Consider the following 25,939-nt stretch of genomic DNA (forward strand, 5'->3'; position numbering starts at 1 on the left):
CGGAATTAACGGGTCCCATTTTATGGGGAAAAACGTTACAGCTTTGCCAGGCGATATCTCCAGTTCCCGGGGGCTAGTAGCACGGGCTGGGCTCATTGGAAAGCCCTGGTCCTCAGCTACAAAATGAATTGACAGGGGGGACACGTGCCTGGGTGCCCCCCCCCCCCCCCCCTGAATCCGCCAATGCTACCGTGTTTCCCCGATAATAAGACCTACCCCGAAAATAAGCCCTACCCTTGATTTTGGACACTGGTCCTAAATAAGCCCTACCCCGAAAATAAGCCCTAGTAAAATTTCATTATCTGGCGTTCAGACAATAGATTCTACACCTGCTAAACCCCCCTGATCCCCCACTCACCACCCCTAACCCCCCTCACCTCCGTTGTGTAGGTAAAAGCACAGGCTTCTGAAGCCGCTTCTATTCCCATGGATGCATTGCGGTGTGGTACGTCACCGCGCACATAACGCGGTTGCAGAGCGGAGCTGTGTCACAGCAAAGAAGAGCTGGACATTATTGAGACTTAAAGGAGTACTGGGGTATGTTTACCTTTATCACGGAGGACTGGGGACATGTTTATTACTGTAAGGAGGACTGGGGGCATGTTTACCGGTATAATGGAGGACTGGGGGCATGTTTGCTGATATAATGGAGGACTGGGGGCATGTTTATTTAGGAGTACTGGGGTATGTTTACCTGTATCAAGAAGGACTGGGGGCATGTTTCTTGACATTTGCTGTCAATGTTCATTAAAATAAGCCCTACCCCTAAAATAAGCCCTATGGTGTTTTTTGTTCAAGAAAAAAAAATAAGACAGTGTCTTATTATCGGGGAAACACGGTAATCATCAATGGTCGATATGGCCATCCCTAGATTGCTGTTATTTCAGGGAGTCTTCTGCAGAATGCAGGAGGGTAGGCAGCTATGCCCAATGGGTCTCTCCCTGCTCCCCCTTAACTTACCCCATTTTTAATTCCTCTATACAAAAAACCACAGAAATGTATCTTGGCCATGCATGGTATGATTTCTTATTATACTTCTGTGTTTATGTATATGTCCTACATATTTTATATTATGGATTATAAAATGTTTGTTTTTTTGCTTTCCTTTATGCACTGTATCTTTCATTTACTTCCTCATAGTGGGAATATACAGGGTTTTGCAAATGAAATGTAGACATATTATGTACAGAATGAGGAAGTAAGTGAGAATGTAATACTTATGAGAAGTGCAGTTTTTCTGACATACATTTCTTGCAAAATGTGAATTTAGAATAAAACGAATATTGTAACCGTGTTGTCCAGTGAGGCCTCAGATACTGTACATCAGAGTACTCTTACAATGAGTGTCCACTGCTGCTGTCCTTCTTGCAAGCTGGGGACCCTAGTCCAATGGTATTATTCCATACCTCCCAACTTTGTTGACAGGCGTAGAGAGACTCCTGCACGCGCCTGAAATTGGGGGAGGGGGCGTGACTTAGCCGCAAGGGGCGTGGCCTGTAAAATGCATCATTCTTGCAAGGTCATGCCCCCTTTTTTGCCGCTGAGGGGGCCTGACTAGTGGCTATGTAAGCTGCTGGTCAGCCCCCAGCCTCTCTACTAATAATATAGTCGCTGTGCGCATGTTCACAGCGTCTATTTACCAGGTGACAGAGGTGGGGGACTCCCAACTGCATACCCCCCCACCCGCATCGCAGAACAATGCCGACACGGGAACGTCCCGAAAAACCGGACGTTCCCGCGGAAAGAGGGACAGTTGAGAGGTATGCTATTCTGGTCTACTGAATGTGAGCAGACAGGGGGTCAGATGCACTAAGTTTCAAAAGTGATAATATGGAGAGTGATAGACAACCAACCAATCAGCTCCTAACTTCCATGTCACAGACTGTGTTTGACAAATGTCAGGCAGGAGCTAATTGGTTGGTTGTTTATCACTCTCCATTGTATCACTTTTGAAGCTTAGTGCATCTGGCCCAGGATGAGCCTGGCTTTAACATACAGTTAGCTGTGGCATCTTCTTTCTCCTATGCAGAATTAACCCTCCTGCTAGTGCTTAATCCCTGTACCTGCCACCTATACCTAACCCCTTGGGCCACAGCCTAACCCACCTTCTAGAAACCTAATCCTAACCTCCCTCCTCACAGCCTAACCCTAACCTTACCCCCACAACAGCCTAACCCTAAGTCCCCCCACTAATGCCAAACCTAACCCTCTTTCCCTTCCCCAGCACGCAAGTCAGCTCTGTTTACTTACCGATCCACCATTTGGACGGCAGTTGGTATGTGGTGTCAACATCCTGATCCTTGCAAAGATCCGGCACCGGTTTTTAAACGTTTCGGTATAGTGAACACTGGCATCCTGACTGCTGGGTTGCTGACTGATAGCTTACAGCAGGGGTGGCCAAACCGGTCCTCAAGATCTACCACGTTTTCCAAATCACCTAGCTGGTGCACAGCTGTAGTCATTAGTACCTGTCCCATTTTCAAACCTGCTGCATTCATTCCTACTATAGATCCACAGGTTGCCTAAAAAACATGAACTGTTGGTAGATCTTGATGACAGGTTTGGCCACCACTGGCTTACAGTATAGTTTGTATCTTAGCAGTGGTGAATTTCCCATTAGGCACGTGCCTATGGGTGACACTTGTTAGGGGCAGCACCTGGTTGCCCATGTAAATTGTCCTACTCGGTAAATATGTATACATAATTAAAATAAAATTAAATGTTATAGTTCATAGCTTTTTTTAATCATTATAACGGGGGCTGATAACCAAACAATTAAAATAATATAATTGTGACAGAAGGGGGCACGTTTTCGGGGTTTAGCCGCAAATACTAAGTATCCCCTAAATGTATCATAGGGGGACCACAGCAGGAATCTCCGATCCCTGCTGTGATCCTCCCTGCAGCGCCGCCAGCCGCATCCCCCATAGGTTTCATGGGGGATGCGAAGCTGCCCGATGAAATCAACATCGGGCAGCCCGGCATCGCACCCCTGGGCTATCGCCGTTCTGGGATGGCGATAGCCTATTGTAGCCTATGGCTACACATCGCACTGCCGAGCGGGGTAGTGCGGTAAGAGGGGTCGGCGGGGGTCAGCGCATAACCGCACATGCGCTGAACCCCCGACTTCCGGCTTAGTACTTCGCAGGGACAGGCTCCTTTCGGAGCCCTGTCCCTGCAGTGCCAGGGATGATACATCCCAGTGATCTGATCGCATTTTACAATGCGATCCTGGGCGGTAATATTCCGCCCAGATCGCATTGTAAATTCGATCATGATAAATGTGCCCCCTAGGGCTAAAAATTACACGTTTTTTAGACAATACTACATGTAGGATCTGGTGTTGAGAATGGGAAGATATTTATCTGCCTCTGTAACAACCATGATTTATACAATTGTGCTCATTATTGTTTTATATATTTATTTGTCATAATCTCAAATACATTTTTGTCTATAAATATATAAAAGCTTTACAAGATTCACAGGCTTTAAAATGAAATCACAGTGCTGGAGTTCTGCAAACCTTGTGCAGAACCTGCAGTTTTCTCTTTACACAGCGCTGGCTTACAGACTACGGGCCAGATTCTCTAAGCTTCAAAAGTGATAAAATGGAGAGTGATAAACAGCCAGCCATGTCACAGACTGTGTTTGAAAAATGTCAGACAGGAGCTGATTGGCTGGCTGTTTATCACTCTCTATTTTATCACTTTTGAAGCTTAGAGAATCTGGCCCTTTAACACACACGCACACACACAGTGCTGTTTCAGTCTGCAATGTACACAGTGCTGGTCAGAGACTCCACACGTTGGTTAAAGGGCTCCAATGTACATAGTACCGTGTTTTGTCAATGATTACAGTGCTGACTCAGAGTCTCAAAAGTGCTGATGTACAGTCTCAAAGGTACACAGTGCTGGCTCAGAGCCTCAAAGCACTCAGTGCTACTCGATAAGAGGCTCCAGTGCGCCCAGCACTGGTTAAGTAGCTGCATTGTATTCAGTGCTGGTTAAGAGGCTCCGGTAATACTCTGATGTGAATATCCAATACTAATATGCCAGCTCAGCGTACACAATGCTAATTCCCTTTATGGTGGATGAGAGTACAGAACACTAGTACAGTTTATGCAACTAAGAGTATACAGTACAATGCTAATGCACAGTCTCCAGTGTACACTGTGTAATTCAGAGTCTCCAGTATATCACAGGACTTTATTTATGAAGCACAAAATAGTGAAGGCACAGTATAAAATCCACTTCTGTAGTGCCATATGTGCCTAGATATACAATATGTGCATAGGTTTATAAAGAAAGTTGGCACTGTTTGTGTAGAAGAAAAAGCTAGATCTCGCTGTGTAATAAAATGGCCTCTTTGCGAGGTACAGAGTAGACACAGGTGGAGAAACCCGCTCTAGTTGCACTCTCACCCAATCCCAATCTTTGTGACTGTTGAATTTAGGGTACAAAACAGGCTGAACATAGCTTCATTATAAGTAAGGGATCTAATGCGATAGGAGTTTGGAATCTTGATGGGACTTTCTTTTAAGCGTGACTGCCGGCACATCTCAGATGTCTCCTGACACCGATGTCTAGGAACACAGATGCAAGACCAATAGACCTCCTTTATAACATGCATTGGATACAATGCAAAACCAATAGACCTCCATTACAACGAGCATTGTATATGCACCGCACATCACTTTGATGGCACTGGTGGTCCAGCTAGTGTACACCAAGGTGCACTCTTCATTACACTTCATTCTTAGGATTTGGAAAAGTAGAAAAATCTGAGGAAGCACACTGTGCAAAATGATAACGTTCTACTTCCTACCACTGTCATGAAATAAAACTTTCTGTTTTTCTCCTGAAAACCGCTTAGCTTATCCTCATTTATGGTTCAAATGAATTACCAGACTGATTAGACATTGGGCCGGTCTTCATTGCATGCAGGACTGTTGTAGGTCTGGAACTAGCAGTACTGAAATGCTGAACAAAATCAAGCACTTTTACAAATTTGAAATGGCTCCTTGCCCCTCCTGACATCAAGGAATGCTCCTTAAAATTCCCCTTTTTTTTGTGCCTGGATTTGTGGTTCCAATCCAAATTAGCAAAGAAGCATTGGTCCGGCAATAATACATTGCCTGAAAAAAAATATGCTTTGCAGCAGCATATACAGTATCTCTGCCTACTTGGTTGACAGCCAGCCTATTCTCTTAGGTCAGGAATGTCCAAACTATGGCCCTCCAGCTCAGTGGCAGAACTCTGGGAGGCAATGGAGTCATCTGCCGCCGGGCTCCTGCTCTCAAGGGGGCACCTCTCTTCCCCTGCAAGTTTAAATCCATTAATTGAAAGCCATTGAAATAGCTTCTGTGGCTGAGTTCTGAAATATACAGTATTCTTTCTCTCTCTATCTCTCTCTCTATCATATATATAATATTTCATAAGAGACATATATAATTATATAAGGTTGTGTGTGTGTGTATGTGTTGGGGGCACCAATATACATCTTGCCTCCGGGCATCTGGGATGAACTTACGCCACTGCTCCAGCTGTTGTGTAACTACAAGTCCCATCATGCCTTGCCACAGTTTTTCTATTAGGGTATGCTAAAGGAATGCTGGGATGTGTCGTTTCACAACAGCTGGAGGGCCACAGTTTGGACACGCCAGTTTTTGTCCCATATTTATACTTGTAAACAATGTGTACCTTCTAGCATACCTCCCGACTGTCCCGTTTACCACATGAACATCCCAGTTTTTGGGGACGTTCCCACGGCCCGTCCAGCAGTGTCCCGCAGCGCGAGGGGGGCAGTTGGGAGTCCCCTCTGCCACCCGCTTGTCAGCGAGGCGTGGTCTTGCACGAGTGACTCGATTTGAAGGCCACGCCCCCTCGCCACGAGGCATCGTACCCCAAAATGTTGAACGTCCCGCTGGGCCACCAATGAAAGTTGGGGGGTATGTTATAGTTAGACTTTAATCCATAAATGAGACAGGCAGCAGTAGTGAGTGGTACTAAAGTGACAGTTAGCTGAGCTTGGCCTTATGCTCAGTAAGTTTATCTTTGCTGCATCCACCAGGTGCATTTAATATGGATGCACAAAAAAATAGATGTACCGAAGCTGCAGGTTTACGTGATTGCTGACAAATAGAGAACTAGGCACATTGGTGCACATAAAAAGCCAGTATCTAAAATTCATATGTACAGTCTGTAATAGAAAGTTTCCAGTCTATACAGTAGCTCAGGCCACCACTGGAAATCATAGGTCCTTAAAAGCATAATAAGAACAGTAACCACCACACTTCCCCACACTCCCCCCCCCTCCTGCCATGCGCAGGAACCCCCACCCACCAATCTAGTTCCCAGTCCTGCTCCACATTAGATAAAGAATCCCACCCTAAATTACACAGGAATATTACACATGTCACTTACCCATGATATGCACTTATTCCTGGTCACAGTAAACCAATTACCAACAAACAATTCTATGCCCGCTGCACAAGCAGGAGGTAACGCCAGTGTTATCGGCTGTGTAATACCACTGATTAATATGCGTGAAATAACAAAGGTGTTTACACGTAGCTATATATGTCCACAATGCTGCACGTAATCTATAACCAGCAACCAGCTGTCATATTAGGAAGCAGGAGCAGATCAGCAACATACAATGCAGAGCAATAGAGATACCTGCTATATAATATTAAGGAAAAATCATCTATATAAATGTCTATATAAATGTCTAGTGTCCATGGGTCTCCGAAACACTACTGTATTCAAATATGAACATTAAAAATAAAAACAGATTTATCCCATAATCTAGCAATTCGGAGATCAGTATGATGTTGCTGTAACATGTTTTCCTATCGCATGTGGGTGAAGATCAGCAAATGGTCCAATCCTCCATTTCCCATGATCCTTATAGACAGGCGCAGTGCAGTACTGTGGTGGTTGTGGTTATTCCCTGGTAAGATTGTGTTGCTCCTGGCATATAAGAGTGGTCTGGAAATGCTCATGGCTGATGCTGGTACTGGCTTTCAGTGGCAGTGAAAAAATCCTCCAGGATGCCTTGCAGATATTCAAAGGTTGGACGCTGCTCTGGGTTTTGTTGCCAGCACTGCAGCATGATGGTATACAACTCCTTTGGGCAGTTTGCTGGGCATGGCATACGGTAACCACGATCCAGGGCAGTGATCACTTCCAAATTGGACATACCTGGAAAAGTGAAACAACTTTTCTTTAGTATGTGAAATCGTTCTATCAGTCCTGACAGGTGGTATACAATCATACTAGCTGCACACTACTCATATCAAGCCTTAAGCTAAGGGTCACAGTAATATTCCTGGTTCCTTTCATGAATGGTTCATCCAATAAGATTGCTACCTCTGCTGTGTGCAGGGAACAGGTGCACTTTGTAAGAGAATACAATGCAATTATTTTTTTTAACCCCATCCCCTCCAGTACTGTACTCAACTGACGTCTATTCTCCAGACAGCCACTGTTTACCCCCAATAGTACCATTAAATGTTCCTTTTCTGGGCTTTAAAAACATTGAGGTTTAACAGTCTGTAGACTACGTTGGCTGGTGACTGTGGGGGTGATTCTGATTGTCTCCCAATACTGCAAGTTCGGCCCATCCCGATGTTTTTGGAACTGCGCATGCGCACGGTCCATTATGCGCATGTTGTGCAAGTATCGCGGTGGGCTGGAGGCGGACAGTGGTGGGGATGAGTGTCGCCCATGGGAACACCCAGCCAGCGTTTTATGGGCGTCCCCATGAACATGCTGGGCGTTTCCATGGGTACACAGATTGGACAATGCGTGACGGATTTGGGCAGCTGATGTCACAGGACGTCAGCCGCCCACCCCGTCTTTGTCCCGGCGCCCACAAATAAAAGTCAGTTTCCACTGACTTCTATTTGTGAAGCCAGGAGAAATCATTCGATGGTCAGCAGAATGCAGCAGAGGCATCCGGGGGGATGTGTCTTTGTTACACATCCCCTTGCATGGTGCCGAGGGGAATCTGCGTTCGGGTGACGTCTCTGGTGTTTGTTAAGTTGAGATAATCACAGTTTACCGAGCAAACCAGAATCAGGCCCCTGTGTAGTTAGTCTAATCAACTAAGGGGCCGGGATTACTCCATGTGTTTGTTTAATTCACTAATATATAAGACTAATACCATGATACTACAATGTAAATTCATTCGCTCCCTTCCTTGTTTTAGTTTATAATGCAATGAGCGGGGACAGGTCTGTGCACCTCCACAGCTCTGGCAAAATATGGAATTTCTATAATTATACAAAAGTCTCACCAAATGACAGCTATATATATATATATATATATATATATATATATATATATATATATATATATATATATATATATATATATATATGACAGCTATATAATGCTGGTGGTGATTGTGCATCCATAGTAGTATTGATGCTGCCACTGCCACTTTTGCTATATACATCCTTTTCCTTGATAAAGCAGCTGATTCCGCAATTGGAGGCGCGGAACCGCGTTGGAACCCTATAAATACTGCACCAGAGGGAGACCATACAGAATACAAACAGACCATCTATCCTATTGTGACTCCAGATAAAGTTGTCAACAAAAAGGTGATTCAGCACCATCAACTGGGAGACCTGAGGAACTACAGGTAGCAGCTGTAAGGGACCCTCATTATTAAGTGTCTGGCCAGACAACAAATACCTGGACAGTCTAAACATAATTAACACCAAAATCTATCTACTAACTAACCCACAAACTGACTGTTTACCTAACCAGCCATTTCATCGGTACCAATTAACATACTAACAGGACTGTGAATAATTTCAAAGGAAGTGCAATTCTAACTAATATGTTTTAACAAAAACCTTTGCATGCTTACATAGTCACAACCGGTTGTGTATAATTCTTTAATCAATTAATTTTTACTTTATTTCTTAATTTTTACATGTATGTACTTTGATGTGTTTTATGCTTTTACTTATTCTAGAGAGTAATTCAATTGTTATTATTGTTATCCACTTATTGCGCAGTTCTATTTCTTTCCTTTTCTGTTTGCTATATTGGGGCATCGAGCTTGCCCCCTTTAGAACAGCAGCAACAAACGGGAAGTAACAGTGATTTTTGGATATTGGTGCAAATTTGATTTATCCGTGGAGCAGGACTTTGCACTTTTTTCTACTTACCATTTCTATACATGGCATTTGGCAGTCATATGCGGGGGGTTAGGGATGCCAATCCTGGGGCATTTTTTCAATCCTGGGAATTGGATTCCTGGGATCCCGGGATTGGCATACTTTATTTAAAAAAATAAAAAAATTTCAACTAAATGATGCTACTGTCATTTTTTTTGTAGCAAAGGCTGCATAGAGACACACTGGGGGAGATTACAGAAACCTGGTGGAACACAAAGTGCATATACTGTAGATCCATATTAACTAAACTACTTGTAACCACACAGCAGTACAGATCTAGCGCAGGGTTGCCGACCCTCCCGGAATTTCCGTGAGTCTCCCGAAAATCGGGTACCCCCTCCCGGCCCCCCCGGAAGGGTGGGCAACCCTCCCGGATTCAGGGGGGACCCCCGCTGACCCCCGGATTGCAGCATTAAAATGCCGCAATCCTCGGGTCTCAGAGGAGGGGGCGGGGCTAAAACGGCACAATCGCGTCATTTTAGCCCCGCCCCCTCCACAGAGATACGTGAATCCGATGCTTTAACAGCATGGGGCGGGGCTTAGTGATGTCACTCGTAAGCCCCGCCCCCTGAGCGGCTGCTGAAACTCTCCTCTCCGGGCTTCCCGAATCTTAAAGTCGGCAACCCTGATCTAGCGGTGACTACTGCAATGTACAGGACGGCGTGCTCACCTGGATATGGGATCCTCCCATAAGTGCAAATTTCTGTCAGGAGAATTCCAAACGACCAGACATCAGATTTTATGGTGAAGGAATTGTAGTTAGCAGCCTCGGGTGCTGTCCACTTTACAGGGAACTTGGCTCCTGGTAAGGAGATAAAGTGTACGGATACTCAGTCATCACAGTTTATTCATAACTGGTCCTTATTTTGGAAAGGTTATGTGCCTGACTTGTGTGTGTCTATGGGTTATATTTGCGCAGACTAAAGAACTCTATTGATTTCCCTGCCAGCTGGACATGCGTGGGGATGTGTCTTAGTGACTCATCTCCTCGCATGGTTGCGAGGGGATACAGCGGCGGCAATTTGGCGGGCGGCGGGGAAGGCCCTCTAAGACTCGGTAAGCCGCGAGCTTCACAGCTTATTGAGTCAACCAGAATCAGGGCCTCAGTGTGTACTCATAGGAGATGATCAACTAACAAAGTGCAGTAACCCATAGTAATCATTTGGCCAGTAGCTGTGATTGCTCTAATACTATGACCGATGCATGTTTATGCAAAAAGGATTTTCTTATTTTAAACTGAGATGATTTGTTTCAAGATTTATATTGGTACAACTAATCACACACTGGCAGGTTGGCATAGTCAGTATATCTGTATACATTTTACGCCACAGTTTTGTTACCCCCTACTCACCTTCTCTGGCTGTGTACTCACAGTCCTCAATCAGTCGAGCTAGCCCAAAGTCTGCAATCTTGCACAACATTGTTCCTGACACTAGGCAGTTTGCGGCTCGCAAGTCCCGGTGGATATAATTTTTCTGCTCAATAAACGACATTCCTTCAGCAATCTGTTGGATGAGTAGAGAGGAGGCGCACCATAAGATACACTTATATGGTTGACATTTGTGTGTTGACCACAAGTAACAGAGCTCTGTACAACCTCAAGCACCTCACCTGAGCGGAAAAGTCAATGAGCTGATGCAGTGGCAGAGAGCTCCCTTCCTGGCTCTTCAGAAAGTCCAGCAGACTTCCCTTCTGCATGTATTCTGTAATTATATATATTGGCTCTTCCAGTGTCACCACAGCATTCAGGCGTACTAGACGTTCATGCTGTAATGTCTTCATCAAGTTTGCCTCTTCGAGAAAGGCCTCAGGTGACATAGTTCCTGGCTTCATTGTTTTCACAGCTACTTGTGTGTGCCCATTGTATGTTGCTGAGGAAAGGCAGGAACAAAGGTCTGTGATTTACCAGCTCCATGGCACAATGAAGTGATTACACAATTGGGGACTGTTGTATGACATGGGAGGGTGGGGGGGGGGTGAGTGTTAGAAAATGTAGGGGACAGTAATGGCGTACATGATTGTGTAAGTAAAGCAAATTGTCCTGATGGGCTTAGAATAGTTGTTTGCTGGTGTAGTTCAGGGAATAGTCATGGTGGTGGGGTAATAGCATAGCTGAAGTACCTCACACAGGTGGAATGCCACTGGGATAATCATACACACTTTGTAGGGTACAAAAGCACTAAACTAGGTGTAGAATTGGTATGTTTGCATTATTTAAATCTGTAGTTGGATTTATTGTGTTTGATATCAATAAGAAAGTCACCAATTACCCAACCACACGTCTCCAAACTGCCCGGCTCCCAGCTTCTTTTCCAAGGTGAGCGATTCTCGCGGGACCTCCCAGGCATCCTTCTCCCATGGTTTCTCTGGACGGGCAGTCTTACAAGGGGTGGTGAGATACTGACACAGGCCATCCATGTTATCTGTGCACAGATAAGATCACACTGCTGATACAGGGGTTCAACTTGAACCATTCAAGCTGTCTTTTACATCAGTACTGGCCCATAAAGCCACCAGACCTTAATATTTTTCTCACTCTACACCAGTGGTTCTCAAACTTGATCATCAGGACCACACACAGGTCCTGTTTTCCAGATCACCCGGCAGGTGCGCTGTGTATCACCAACTGTAAAATTAAAAAATCCACAGGTGACCTGGAAAACATGAACTGTGTCGGGTCCCAAAGACTGAGTATGAGAACATGTACTCTACATAATGGTCTTCCTAAAGGAGATATAGAACACACAAACATGATAGTCCATTATTTACAAAGAAAAAAAAACTGGTTATCCTCTATTAAGTTGATAGTTAAAAAAAAAAATGTTTTACATTTATTTACAGAGACTTAAAATGAACAGTAAGAAGTTTTTGCCCCTTGCTCCAGCTTAGACTTCCTGCAACCATGGAGCAGTTGGATGCCAGGTGAATGCCAGACAGTCGGGATTCCCACAGTCATTATCCCGACTGTTAAAACCCCGACACTCGGGATCCCGACTGCCACCGGCTATTCTCATTCTCATAGCAAGCCACTGTGCCCGCAGTGTGGCAAGAGCAGTGAGCCCGCAAGGGGCTTTGATGCGCTCCCCCATGCGGTCTGATTCCGGGCAGTCGGGATTCGGACGTTGGGATAATGACTGTCGGTGTGCTATACCACACTCAGAGCAGTTATAAGGTCCCAACCTCCACCTTACTGTATTCAGATGGGCTGTCTCATAAGCAATATAGTAAGGGGGTAAATTTACTAAAATAGACGTTCTCTTTAAGATGGGATGTTGACCATAGCAACCAATCAGATTCTAGTTCTTATTATTTTAGCGCCTTCTAGAAGATAATAGATAGAAAAATGATTGGTTGCTATGGGCAACATCCCATCTTCAATAGAACTCCAGTATTAGTAAATTTACCCCGAAGGGGGTATTTAATCCCGTACTATATTTCCGGCTAGCGGAAATAATGGGGCAGATGTATTAAGTCTGGTGAAGAGTTAAACTGGAGATAAAGTGGAAGGAGATAATGCACCAGCCAATCAACTCCCAACTGCCATATTTCAAACACAGCTGATTGGCTGGTGCGTTATCTCCTTCCACTTAATCTTCAGTTTAACTCTTCACCAGGCTTAATACATCTGCCACATTGTCCCTAAGTATTCAATCCCAGAACAGAACAGCCGGGACTCGCCTATGCAGATTTGACTTTGTTAAAAGTAGAATCTTTATTGTTGTAAACGGCTACTGGATTGTCAAATCCAAGGCTGTTTTCGACTATCGGCGGTTGTTTTCTCCGATGCACAGACTTTGTGACTGTCGGAATCTTTTCTGACAGTCGGAAAATCAGAGCTGATATTAAATAGGTTGAATGTAAATTCGACCTATTCTTGATGAAAACGGCAGATATTTCTGCCTGGTGAAAAATATCAGACGAGATTGTATAGCAACCAATCAGAGTTCACAGAAATAGTTACCAAAATCATCTCTGCTGGAATATAGAGAATACTGCAAGGGGCACCAAGTGATTTTTTCATGTAAAAGCATAACATGACCCCCCCGCTACGCACACACACCCCTGGACGCTGCTATATTAGGCTGTGTATTAAGAATGAACATGCAGCCAACTGTTTGCGTCTCACTTTGGTAGTGGCTGACCAGTTCGTGAAGAGTTTGGAATGTTTTCCGAGGGGATACAAAGAAACCGCCGTCATCCAGAGTACGTATCTTGTAATGTTTCACCATGTTTCCAGTCTGAGCATTGAAGTCTTTAACTGAAAGTGAGAAGGAGCCTAAAAAACAATGGTAGAGAATGTAAGATATCTATAAAGTGACTTGTAGGGATTGTAGTCATAGTATAGACAATACCTCTCCACTGCCCTCTTGGTAGGACTCATCTTTTCTGCTAGCCTGATAAAGACAGAACACTAGTTGGCTCCTATCCTTCCTTAGATAGTCTATTTCTCTATTGCCCACCACTGAAATTCAAAATTCAGAGGTCATATTTCCCCCTCCTACACATCAGATGATCACCCCCAGCCAGTGGCAAACATAGGATTTTTAGAGGGGGTGTCCAAAATCTCCCACTCTTCAGCGCATTGGAGTAAGTACAGGAGTCTGGGGGGGGGTGGTAATAGCCTTGAAAATTGGTCTTTTTATTCACTGGATACTGTATGGAATACTGTATTGATATTTAACAGTACAGGTAGTCTATTGTATAGGCTGCTTTAAACAATAAAATAAGATAAGTAGTCAGGAAAAGGTTAAAATATCATAATAAATACACAAACTTTATAGAACCAGTACTGCACTTTCTAAGCTCACATTCTCCCACTTCACAGTAAGGCTCCTGTCTCTTCCTCCTGGCAGCTACTCTCTGGTCCATTGTGATGTTTGAGGACTCAGATCCACACATACAGTAAATGTTGTATAAGAAGCTGGTACACTGGGCAGGTGCAGCAGCTCTGCTCTGTCCCTTACACTATTGATCATATTATATACCAGTTCTCTTGTCATAATTTAAAGCACTTGCCAAGAGGAGGGGGTTTCCGGGCAACCGGAACCCCCCCCTCCTGAATTTGCCTATGCCAGCCCACACATTACTGCATAGGCGGATTCAGGGGGGGGGGGGGGGGGGGGGGACCCGGACACGTGCCCCCCTGTCATTTCAGACTGGAGATATCGCATTTCAAAGCTGGAATGTTTTCCCGCATCACAGCTCGGTTGATCTAATTCTGACCCAAATCGCTGGGCCTTCAATTTGATACCAGGCTGGTCCATATGGGTAAATTGGTTCTGGAGATATTGGGGCAGATGTATTATAGCAGCGCTTATCGCGCCGCTATAATACTTCCTGCTTCGCCTCATTAACGAGGCGAAGCAGGAAGGGACATCGACAAGATGTATTAACATCTTGTCTGCCGAAGCGGGGGAGCGCTAACTCCCCCCTCCGGCGATGTCCCCTCCTGGAGATAGCGCATCAGTTTACACTGATGCGCTGTCTCCTGTCCCCCGGCCGGCTGCACTGGGCATGCGCGGGATCTCGCTACTCACACGAGATCCCCAGGGCAGCCCAGACCTAACAGCAGGGACAGCGCTGTCCCTGCTGTTTAGATAGGGCTTCACCAGCAGAATGCGGAACGGTCAGCGATGCTGACCGTTCATACATTCGGCCTGCTATCATTTAGATAGCAGCGCCGATATGGACAGGGGCGCTTCATACATGGGGGAGAAGCGGTATCAGTGCACATAACGTGCGCTGATACCCCTTCTCCCCCATAACGCCCAGTCATACATCTGCCCCATTGAGGGTAAACCAATTTTTTTATTTCTGAAATGTAATTTCATGGCTGTACATGTTTGAGGGCAGATTTCTCTGGAACCAAACAGCTCAGTTTCACGGGACCAAAATCATTTGAAGTCCACTCAAAAGGTCCTCAATACGATACTAGCTTCATGTAAATGGATCAGTTAGTTCTGAAGATATAGCCAGTTAAACAAGATAGCCGGTTAAAAGGGGGGGGGGGGGGGCTTGTTTTCTTTCCCCCTCACACCAGAAAATGCAGGGACTAGGTAAAAGGGGCCAACCCGGAAATGTCCCTGCATGATCCTGGGACCATATTCCCGGGTAAGTCCCTGCATTTTGTGGTATGAAAGGGGTATTATTTAAAATAGCCGGGACCTGCAGTGCTCTGAATACAGCCAGGCAGCCTCCCACTCTCTGTCCAGCTGTCAATAGCTGTTACTTCTGCCTGCATGCATTCCCCCTTGGAAATGAGCATGGAACCACTGGCAATGAGCATGTAGGTAAGCAGCACTTATGTAGCATAATTTTTATAGGCATTATGGTGTTTGGCATAATACGTAATGGACATTATGATGTGTGGCTTAATATGTAATGGGCATTATGGTATAAATTTTTAATGCGCACCTTTGGAGCACAATGTCCCTGTTTATGAAGCATATTGTGAATTTTGGCTTAATCCGTGTGGCATTATGTGAATTTTGGCTCAATCCGTGTGGCATTATGTGAATTTTGACACAATCCGTGTGGCATTATTTGAATTTTGGCTCAATCCATGTGGCATTATGTGAATTTTGGCTCATTACATTTGGCATTATGTGTAAGGGGAAAGTATAATTGGGTCCAGTATTTTGTTGCATAATGTGTAGAAGTTGTATATGGTGTGGTACACTACACTCCCCCTTTTGAGTGGCCACAACCCCTTTTCCCAGAGCGCGCCTTAGGCACGCGCAGAACTACGTCCTTCGCTCTTGTCACCAAGGTGGGCCTGCGTACTTTAAACACCAGGGCCTATTTTTAATCCCATTCCTGCCCTCACTCTGCTCTCCTCTCTCTTAGCATGTACACTGACACTAACACCCCCCCCTCCCCCTCCTAAACCCTCACCCTGTCATTTTCTCCTGGATCCGCCCCTGCATTACTGCATGTTTCACTGAGAATGAAAACACTTGCTCCTGAAAGGTACAAGTTCTTCTGAGATAGTAACTTTGTCACATTCCAGCCATGCAAAACCTCAATCACCTTTCATTGTCTCACTGTCCCGTATCATGAAAGCTCCCGTCTGATTCTCAGGGGACAGCAGCTGCCGTTCCGCTTCTTTCCTACCAACACCTTTAAAATACCATCTGTAAAAAAAACAAAAACATAATCAGTCATATAGAGGAAATGTTTTATTGTTAGTTGAGACAGCAAATGTATTCTTTACTGCAAGGCCCCATACACTCGGGACGACCCAGCTTTAGGCTGAGAGACTTGCTTAAGCAGCCTTATTACAAATCCCATTGATTGTTATATTAACATATTTTCACACATCCTCGCAAATCACATATGCAGCAGCGTAAGTATGATGAATCCAGCCTTTGTGAAACAAACAGGTACCAAGAGAAAGGCAGAGGGTCAAAGGGGAAATATGGGAAACTCACTCTTCAGACTCCAGAGAGTTAACTCGTCCCACATAATTACTTGGAATATAGCCTTCTTCTCCTGTGGTCGTCAAGCGTGCCTTCCACCACTCTCCTGACCTGTTGCAGCAGAGAAAGAGAGCAATTATTTTACTAATAAGCTCCTTTTTGTGGAAAGTGGAAACTGGAGGAAAATACAATAATTATTGGCAAAATCCTTACAATAAGAGTGTAAATGGCAGGGATGGCCATCGTTGCCATTGCCATGGGCCAATCAAAACACAGGGGGCGGGGCTTCGCGGGTGTCGGGGCAGAGCTATGCTCCGCGTCCCGGCACTTTGAAAACACCCCCCCCCCCCCCGCAAAACATTGTTTTGCTGTTCCATCGATGGAGGGAAACCATTTGGTTCTCCCCCATCGATGGCAAAAGTATTCGACATCGGCCATGACCCATCGATGATTTCGAATCATCGATGGTCGATGGCCATACCTAGTAAATGGCACTTCCACCATAACCCTGCACAGTAATTCCACATTACGGTACTATGTGTAGCATAACATGAATAAGAGGCACAACTGAGCAATGTAACATGAAAAGAGCACTACTATGTGGTGTAATATGAATCAGGGGCGCTATAGCTGTGTAATCTTACTACTGTGTGGCATAATATTTATAGGGGGTACTATTGTGTGACCTGGGTCCTTTCTTGTGAGACCACTGTCCCTTTATAAAGTATGGGACATAGCACAAATTTAAAGTTTGCAGGGGGGTGCCAAAAACCGTAGGACTGGCCCTGGCTCCGCCTAATGGGGGAGAAGGAGGTTGGTTTCTATTACAAAAGTTCATGTCATTCTCAGGTTTAATTATGTGGTAAAGGGACAGGATTGGCTTCTGTTTGTCCGTATATATATATATATATATATATATATATATATATATAATATATATTATACAGTCCACAATGACCGGCACTCCCTATATGTCCATCCAATGGTACTTTACCCGGTGCCTCCCTGTTAGGAGCTAGTCCTTAGATACACGATGTAGGCAAGAAGGTGGCACTTCTGGATTTTTAGCAAGTGAAAAAAGCAATTTTATTGCAGTACAAGTCCTCCTTTTACTGCAATAAAATTGCTTTTTTCACTTGCTAAAAATCCAGGAGTGCCACCTTCTTGCCTACATCGTGTATTATATATTATATATATATATATATATATATATATATATATATATATATATATATATATTATGATTGGAAGTTACAAGCTCAGATGTTGACTATTACTTTGACCATAAATAGCTTGAATTGGTTGTGGACCTTCAAGCCAAGGGACCCCTGCAAGTGTCATGAGGCACCCAGTTTGTGAGCCACTGGTTTAGTAGTTAAATTAATTGAGAACTCGGCCACCAGAGGGCACTGCTCTATCACCATTAGTGGCTGATGCAGAATTTCAAGTACGTTTTGCTGATGAATCTTGTGTGTTTTTACAATGTACTGTACATGTTCTGTAGCCAAGAGCACGAAATTTACAACATTTTCCAATTCTGGCTGAAGGGATGAAAATGGATGGTAACGCAGTGTTGTCATAGAGGCTAGGTTTCATTACTATATACTATCCTACACATATCAGTGAATGCATAGTGGTGCATAGTGGTGCATAGTGGTCTGTAGTGGAGGCAATATTTTAATTTTTAATACCTCTGCTGTGCAAATTCAGGTTAACCTTAACTGGCGAATTTTAGCTGTCTATTATGGACGAAGCAGTATGGCTTCTAAATCCAAAAGACAGCGATCGGTCTTGGAGAGAGATAAAGTGGAGAAAGATAAATTGCTAACCAATCTGCTCCCAACTGTCATTTTCCAGGCTGTATTTGAAAAACATCAGGTGCTGTATGGTTGGTACTTTATCTCTCTACACTTCCATCTCCAAGCTTTGATAAATCTCCCCATGTGCATTGAAATGATGATGATATTGGTCACAGGGTTACAAACCTAAATTTTGTGTAACTTACTCCAAAATTAAATGGAAATAGTCTCCTTTTTTAAAAGACAGATCCTCGGGGTGTACACCATCATAATCATATAAAGCCACCAGGACCGAGGAATCATCTCCTGTGGGCAAACACAATAGTTAGAACAAGTCTGCCAGGGTCAACAGAATCCCAAAACCCACTCTGTTGTAACAGCCACCATGGCTGTAGAGAGCCATGCCAGACCCCGGCACTGGCAAGGGGAGGAGGCCTAAAAGTGGGCATATACATGCCCCATAAAAAATAAATGGCATTAAAAAACCACAGTAATTTCAGGACCATGAAGTGTCTCTGCGCTTTCCAGGGGGCACCATTAAAATATGCCCTTGCTTGCCCCAGGAAGCAGTTGCCTCTTCCTTGGCCAGTGCCATCTTCTCAGTGAGATTTGGGAAAATTGCACATGTTAAACAGAAAGTGTGGACTCTCCAGATTCTATGCTCACAACAGGCGTCGCCATTTTCCAAAGATGTTACTGGGAAGATAGCGCTGGCCATATTGCCGCTTTCTCAATAAAGGTAAGCATACCTGGATGGGCCACTGCAGCAAGCCCAGGCATGGATAATCAGTACATGCTTCGCACCTCTCTGCACCTCAGATTACGTCACTGGCTGCCCAGTTATTAAATGATGTCATAGCACTGCTCCACACATATGGTAAGATGTCCTGTGATTCATGAAAACTAAGTAACACAACACGGGATACTTACCACCCCCACCTGGATTCTCTCTTGGTTTATTCTGAAAATACAAATAAAACGTTCATATTATTAATTTTCTAAATTGTAGACCAAGCAACAGAAACATAAAAGGTACATAAAAACGTACTGTCCAATAATAATGCTGACATAGAAATACATAATACAGGATATAAAAACGTGTACAAATCATAATAAGGTGCATCTTTCACACCCTGTGGTCATTTTTTGTAATCAAAACCAGTATTTGTGAAAGTACAAACAAAACCAAAATAAAAATTGTTTCTAAAGCGTTATCTATACAGCTGCCAATTGTGTAGGTTAGAGATACTGCACAACTCTAAATACAAAATCTAAATTACATGAATACTGTATATATGGTGCTCATATAAAGTCACATAATCTTAAGGGCCCAACATTATTCATGATGTCACTAATGGGCTTATGTAATATCTCATAGCATATGCAAAAAAAACAGAAAAATTGCCCTCAGTATATGGAAAAACCAAGGAGGAAATGTCATTGTACCCATTAAACCAGAGTCAAAAAGGCAGATGGGAATAGATTGGAGCCCCTCTGCTTACACCAGAATTTCTGAAGGATTCCAGCAAAACGCGTTGGAGTAAAAATGAATAGAAAAATAAAAAGCAGATGTACATAAAATATGCAATTTTGAAAAATATAAAAATATTAGTATAATATAATATAACAAGTCCTTGTATAAATGTAAAAAAAAATGGAATTACTTTTAATAAAATAGTTGTAATGTGTATAGTAGGGCCCTCCTTCCTCACGTACTCACCCTGCCTCTTTACCTCACCAGTGCTCCTGCCTGGTTCTTCCCTTCCTCTACTTCATCTTCAGTCTCCTCTACAATTTTGACACCTACTTCTGAACTGATGCTGATTTTAGTTCTACCAGCTATACCCCTATTTATACTGTATTTTCAACACACCCTGTACGTTACCTTGTAATTTGTTTTTTTGTTTGCTATGTACGGCGCTGCGGACACTTTGCGGCGCCTTATAAATAAACGTACTACCACTACTACTATAGTAATAATCCAGTAGTTTGCTTATTTCTCAAATCCACAGGAATCAATACAGCAAAATGTGTAACTGAATTTAAAAGAATTGTAGGATAAAATTAATTGAATGTTATCTAATATAAATAACTGTTACAGGTGCATATCAATAATAATAGAAAGAAAATATTTAGCTGCAGATACATAGATACACAACGTTGATGCTTAATTATAGTAAACAATAATTAAGTGACATACAGTAAATCTAGATGTCCAGGGGGGGGCGTGGCTTGGACGGGCGTCTGAACAGTCGGAGGGTGAGTGGGCTCCGTGATACATTTGCTAAATATCCTGCTTGTGTGACCCTGGGGAGCCCCTCACCCACTCACCACTGCCCCGGAAGGTCCCCTGCATCTGCTGAGCTGTCTGGCGACTGTGTGCGGGCCTGGAGTGTCCGGGTCCGTCTCCCTGGCCTGGCGTCTTCTTCTCTGGACGGATCCTGTGCGGGCGCGATCTTGGGGATCCTTGTCTGCGTAGTCTCCTGCAGTCGGAGGACCCGCGGGTGCTGATTGGCAGCGGCTGCTCGCTGGAGGGGTATGGATGCCGGACCTTGTCCCCTGATGCCTGGAGCTCCGTGCATGATCCGTTTGGAGCAATATTGAGCGCGGGCGGTGTGCCCGGCAGACTGGGCTGACGTGTGGGCACTGGTGAAGAAGAGCTGCAGTGTGGTACACGCAGCTTCAGTACATAGCATTCAGAGCCGTCCCCTATACCTTCTCCAAAGAACTCTGAATACTTGCTGAGCGGTCAGCTACAAATGTGTATATAACTTTGCTGCACTTGTCACCTGTACCTTGTACCCGCAGTCTAAGTCAGGGAGCACCTTGGTCATACATCACTTAAAGGCACCCTTGGGCTCACTCTGGTGATATCCTCATAGCTGCTGTGTGCTACCTTACAAATACAATCTACTGTATGCCTATTCTGTGTGACCATACTCTGCCTGCAGGGGTACCCTGTGCACTATTGGTGCCTCAGGATATCCATTATTACTGACCAGGCTCTGCAGTCTGCCTGATACCTGATTGCTGGAAACCTTGTATGAAGTCGGGATAACTGCTCCTTTTCCATTCTGTTGTGTGGGCGGTGTGTGGTGTGCTAGCCACCACTTATCTGCCATATACCTTGACTATACTACATCAGTGATGTCTGCCTGTTTTCAGCAAATACTTGAGGCCATTACTCTCTCCACGAGGAGGATTCTTGCTGTGTTTGGAGATGTGGAGATTGTATCAACAGCTCCGGTAACTATCTCTTCTGTGTCCTCTACACCTATGGAACCATCCTGCCATGTGGAGATATCCCCTATTTCTCATGCTACGGTTCAAGCCCCTGAGTTTGGGAACTCCTTCAAGATAGGCCCTATTGTATCGTTAGCTATGTCATTGTTAGATGGCTCCATATTTGCCTATGTCTATTTGGATCCGTACCCTTGGATGGATAAGACAATCCTAGTGCTACTGTTCCAGTGCTATCAACTCCTGTATCTGTGTCCTAAAGTGTATAAGGGTGGGACTGCTGTCCATATGCCTCCACAGGAGAGGAGAGCTTGGCCGGACTAAAGTTTTTCTTATACTTCTAAAATTCCTGTATTCATATGTTTCTGTTCATAGTGTACCAGTGCCTGATGATCTGTTTATCCCCTGACTGGACTTATATTCCAGTTTAAGTGTCGTCCAGTTATTACTATGCTGTGGTACTTCTTCTTGTTGGGACCGGAGGGGCAACAGCTAAATACTTTGCCCTTATGTCTTAAACTAATTGATCCTGCTTTGTATTGCCCCTGACAGCCATTCATTCTTACTATCCTTTATGAGGTTGGGTGGGTGGGGGGTTCTTAGATAGATTTTGTAGTGTAGGAAGTAGGGGGTGGGCTGGGAGGTAGGGGTAAATTAGGATTTGTAGGCTAGCCTAGCTCATATAAGCTGGAAGCCACTAATTTATTCCCTTTTAGTGATAGTTAGTATAGATAGCTGGGGGGTGTGGTGGTTTTTCGGGATCCAAGTATACCTAGATTGGGGTTAGGTCATACAGGGTGGGGGGTTAAGGGGAGGTTTGTTTTGGGTTCCTTTTGGGAGGTTTGCTTTGGGTAGAATAGAAATGTTTTATTGTTCCTCAGTGAGAAAAACAAAATAGCAATCTAGCAAATATGATACCTTTTAATGGCTAACAAAAATAAATGTTGTTAAGAATAGGTAGCATAGTTAGGTATGGCTCTTGACGGGTGACAATGTTATACTTATTTCTTCCCATTGGAGATGTAGTATACTTCTAAGTGATATTACCGTAAGTGTTCTTTTTTTTATCCTGCTATAACACGCCCGGATGGCGCCTCCGGGTAATGTTACTGCACTTATACTGACAAAGAGAGTCGATATACTATCATCTATCCTACATATATTAGTTACTCCATGCATATTTCAATGTCTGCCTTATTTTATATGTTGTATGCTTAAAATGTCCTCGTCGGAGCTTGTTATTTGTTTTTGAAAATCCAATAAAAATTACTTAATTAAAAAAAAAAAAAATCTAGATGTCCAGACAGACTCTTATTAAAGTAGAACTAGATCACATAAGGTTGCCTACCCTCCCGGAATGGCCGGAAGGGTTCTGGAAATCGGGTCAACCTCCTGGCCCCCGGAAAGGTAGGCAAGCCTGCCGGAATCTGGGCAGCCTCCCGCGACCCACAGTCTGGAACCTGATCCCTAGAAGACTGGTTGAGCCCTCAGGCAATGGCACCTGCTCAACCGGGGGTTTCCCTTATACTTCTGTGTGAGCTTATGGGTAGTGTTCATGCTAGGCTGTTTTAGCATTGCCCTACTAGAACAGCCTACAGTTCAACCGCGCTGGTGCGTTTGGGGAAAGCCCAGAACCGCTGTAGATGCCCACCCCCCACACTAACATAGCACTAACTGCCCAACAGTGACGTTGGTGGGCCTGGCCCATCCCCTACAGTGACATCGGTGGGCCGGTCCTGTCCCCCACTTACTGCCCCCAAACCCCAGTGCCCTGACCTGCTCCGATCCTAGAAGGGATCTCATGCGAATGAGACCATGAAGTGGGTGTGGGGAGTGGGCAGCTGACATCACCGGATGTCAGCTGCCCGCCTATTTCCTTCCCAGCTTGCACGCATATGTATGTGACTTCAATGTCACTTTTATATGCGTGTACCTTCCACATCTTTGGATGGTCGGCGACCATCCAAAGATGTGGGAGGTTCCCCCTGCCCTGCAAATGGATGTTACTGTGTAACATCCATTCGCAAACCCCTGCAAGTGAGTCGCCCATGCGAATGGGTGACGCCAAACAACCATTTGCAAGGTGGGGTTTGGTGGACTCGCAAGGCTGCGAATTCACAGCCTTGCTAATCAACCAGAATAACCCCCACTGTGCAGTAGTCAGACTTCATATTGTAGCCACTGAGGACAGTAGAAGAACTTCTATTCTTGAAATACATAGCTGGAGTCATTGCTGGTTAGACATCACATGATGTTGTGCTGGGATACTCTAATTAATGCCTCTTCCATGGGAAGTATGTTTGATGCTGCAATATGTGAATTTTTTCTTGTTGCAAAATAAAACCTTGTCCCACATAGCAATATTATGATGCAATTAAAACTCTCATACAGCCCTTAGGTTAGAGATGCTGCTATGATGATTTCTCAACTCTCCTTTCTACATTACACAATATTATTGGTGCTGAGAGAAGTTAGCACAGTGGCTCTCATTCAGTATGGATTTTTTGATAGCGCCCCCCCCCTCTCCCTGCTCTGCAGTGAATAGACGTTGTGCGCATGCACATATAGCCTCTTTCTCTGAGACAGAGGGGCATGGCCAGCGGCTCACAAAGCTGCTGGCCATGTCCCCACAGAGGTGAAAAAGAAGCGTGGCCACCCGGGAGCGTCACAAGTATAGGCCATGCCCCCTATCCCCTATGCTTGCTGTTGCAGTACTTAAGTTGTTGGGAGGTATGCTGTCTGCTGAGACTGCACTGGCTCACTGTGACTGGCAGTGACTTCCTATTGGAAGTCTTACCTGTCAGTCACTGACGCTAGCAGTAAATTTAGAAGGTGTTTTCTCCCTCTGGGACTGCCAAACCAGCCTGCGATAAGCAGAGACGTGGACTAATGTAGGAAACCACTCATTGTTTAAATTTCATCCCTAGATATCTTCTATGGGCTACAGCCGATGTAGTTCATAGAAGACAGGGGTTTGCGCATACACAGTGACACAGGGGCATCTGAACATGGTCCAGTCACGGCAGTTGCTAGGTAAATTGAACAGGTGCCGAGGCACGAAACTGCTGTCTGTCTCTTCTCCAGGCATGGGGGTAGCGGCAGCCCCCTGCTGTTCTCAACCCTTGATGCATGTTGTGAACTGATAATGTAATATTGTTGTGAGGCCTGAATAATATACTCGGCTGGGGGGGTTGTGGATATTACATTGGGATATGAGGGGCGGGGATTAGGCTAGGTTACAACAATAGGATTATAGTAGGGTTATTTGCATATTAGTGGGCTGGGAGGGGTGTGATTATTTTTTTGTAATGGGAAAAGTGGCAATATTAAAGTGGGATGGGAGCAGTAGAGTGAGGGGTGAATATACTGTATAAGGTACAGATGGGTGGGAAGGGTTCAACATGATTTCCCGACAGTCAAAATGCCAACGGTCAAAATCCTGACAACTATTGGTTAATGGTCAAAATCCTGAAATGCCGATATTTAAAATGTCGCAAGGTCAAAAAAGTAGATATGTTGGGTGAAATTTAATAGGATGAGAGATTCAGAGGGCAGTATTCAATGAGGAAAATTCGCAGTGTTTTATGGCAAATTTCTGCTTTTTTCACGTTGGACAGAGAATTTCGGTCTTTAAAAAGCGAACAACCATATTCAACGTGCACTTTTCGCCGTCTTTCTAAGTGATTTTCGCCGCGTCTCTCCGTGTAGCAATTCTCCATCTTTTCATGGAGAAGTGGAATGTGAACTTTTAAAATAAAAGTATTTTTGTTTTAATTTTGGTGTAAAACAATCAGGAATTTTATTCTGTGAACGGGCATGCTATTTTTATTCATGTACTTATAGCACAGCAGGGGGCCGGAGCCGAGAGCCGCTCGGCTCCCGGTTCATATATTCACTGCTCCGATCATTACATATGCACGATCGGGAGCAGTGAATATACCCGGTCCCCTGCTGGCTCTGGGGGGGGGGGGGTAGCTTGTGCTGCCTGTGTCCCTGGGAGCCCTCCTCCCCTCCACATACGTTCTGGGGCAGGCAGGGAGACTTCAATCTCCCTGCCTGCCACCATCCCACGGCTCCCTGCTGCGGACGCTCGTCCGCTGCAGGAGTTAAGATTCGCCGCGAGGGGCAACGAGCCCCTGCGACGTTAAATACTGGGAGACCGAGTGTCAGCCAGCCCTCCGGTACACAGCGAGTGTGCAGCGAATCCTAAACAGGATTCGCTGCACACCACGATTTTTTACATTGAATACTCCCAGAGAGTGAGAGATTTGGTAAGAGATCTCCAAATT

At 44.6% G+C, this 25,939-nt stretch overlaps 1 protein-coding gene across 2 annotated transcripts in view; it reads right to left on the reverse strand.

Annotated features, from left to right (window-relative positions):
• Positions 1-3,710: 3,710 nt before the first annotated feature.
• The window catches only part of HCK (HCK proto-oncogene, Src family tyrosine kinase), a 137,806-nt gene continuing 115,577 nt past the window's right edge, over positions 3,711-25,939 (reverse strand). For both annotated transcript variants that reach the window (XM_083146595.1, XM_083146594.1), the window contains exons 7-16: positions 19,341-19,371; positions 18,617-18,716; positions 16,624-16,722; positions 16,223-16,326; positions 13,320-13,469; positions 11,464-11,616; positions 10,805-11,064; positions 10,545-10,698; positions 9,864-9,995; positions 3,711-7,202 (exon numbers count right to left, since the gene is read on the reverse strand). In XM_083146595.1, the coding sequence (XP_083002721.1) occupies positions 7,000-7,202; positions 9,864-9,995; positions 10,545-10,698; positions 10,805-11,064; positions 11,464-11,616; positions 13,320-13,469; positions 16,223-16,326; positions 16,624-16,722; positions 18,617-18,716; positions 19,341-19,371 (1,386 nt within the window). In that variant the 3' untranslated portion in view covers positions 3,711-6,999. The remainder of the gene's footprint in view (positions 7,203-9,863; positions 9,996-10,544; positions 10,699-10,804; positions 11,065-11,463; positions 11,617-13,319; positions 13,470-16,222; positions 16,327-16,623; positions 16,723-18,616; positions 18,717-19,340; positions 19,372-25,939) is intronic.

This window comes from Crinia signifera, chromosome 6 (assembly GCF_055691185.1).
Source record: "Crinia signifera chromosome 6, ASM5569118v1, whole genome shotgun sequence".
In the NCBI taxonomy this organism is placed as follows: Eukaryota; Metazoa; Chordata; class Amphibia; order Anura; family Myobatrachidae; genus Crinia; species Crinia signifera.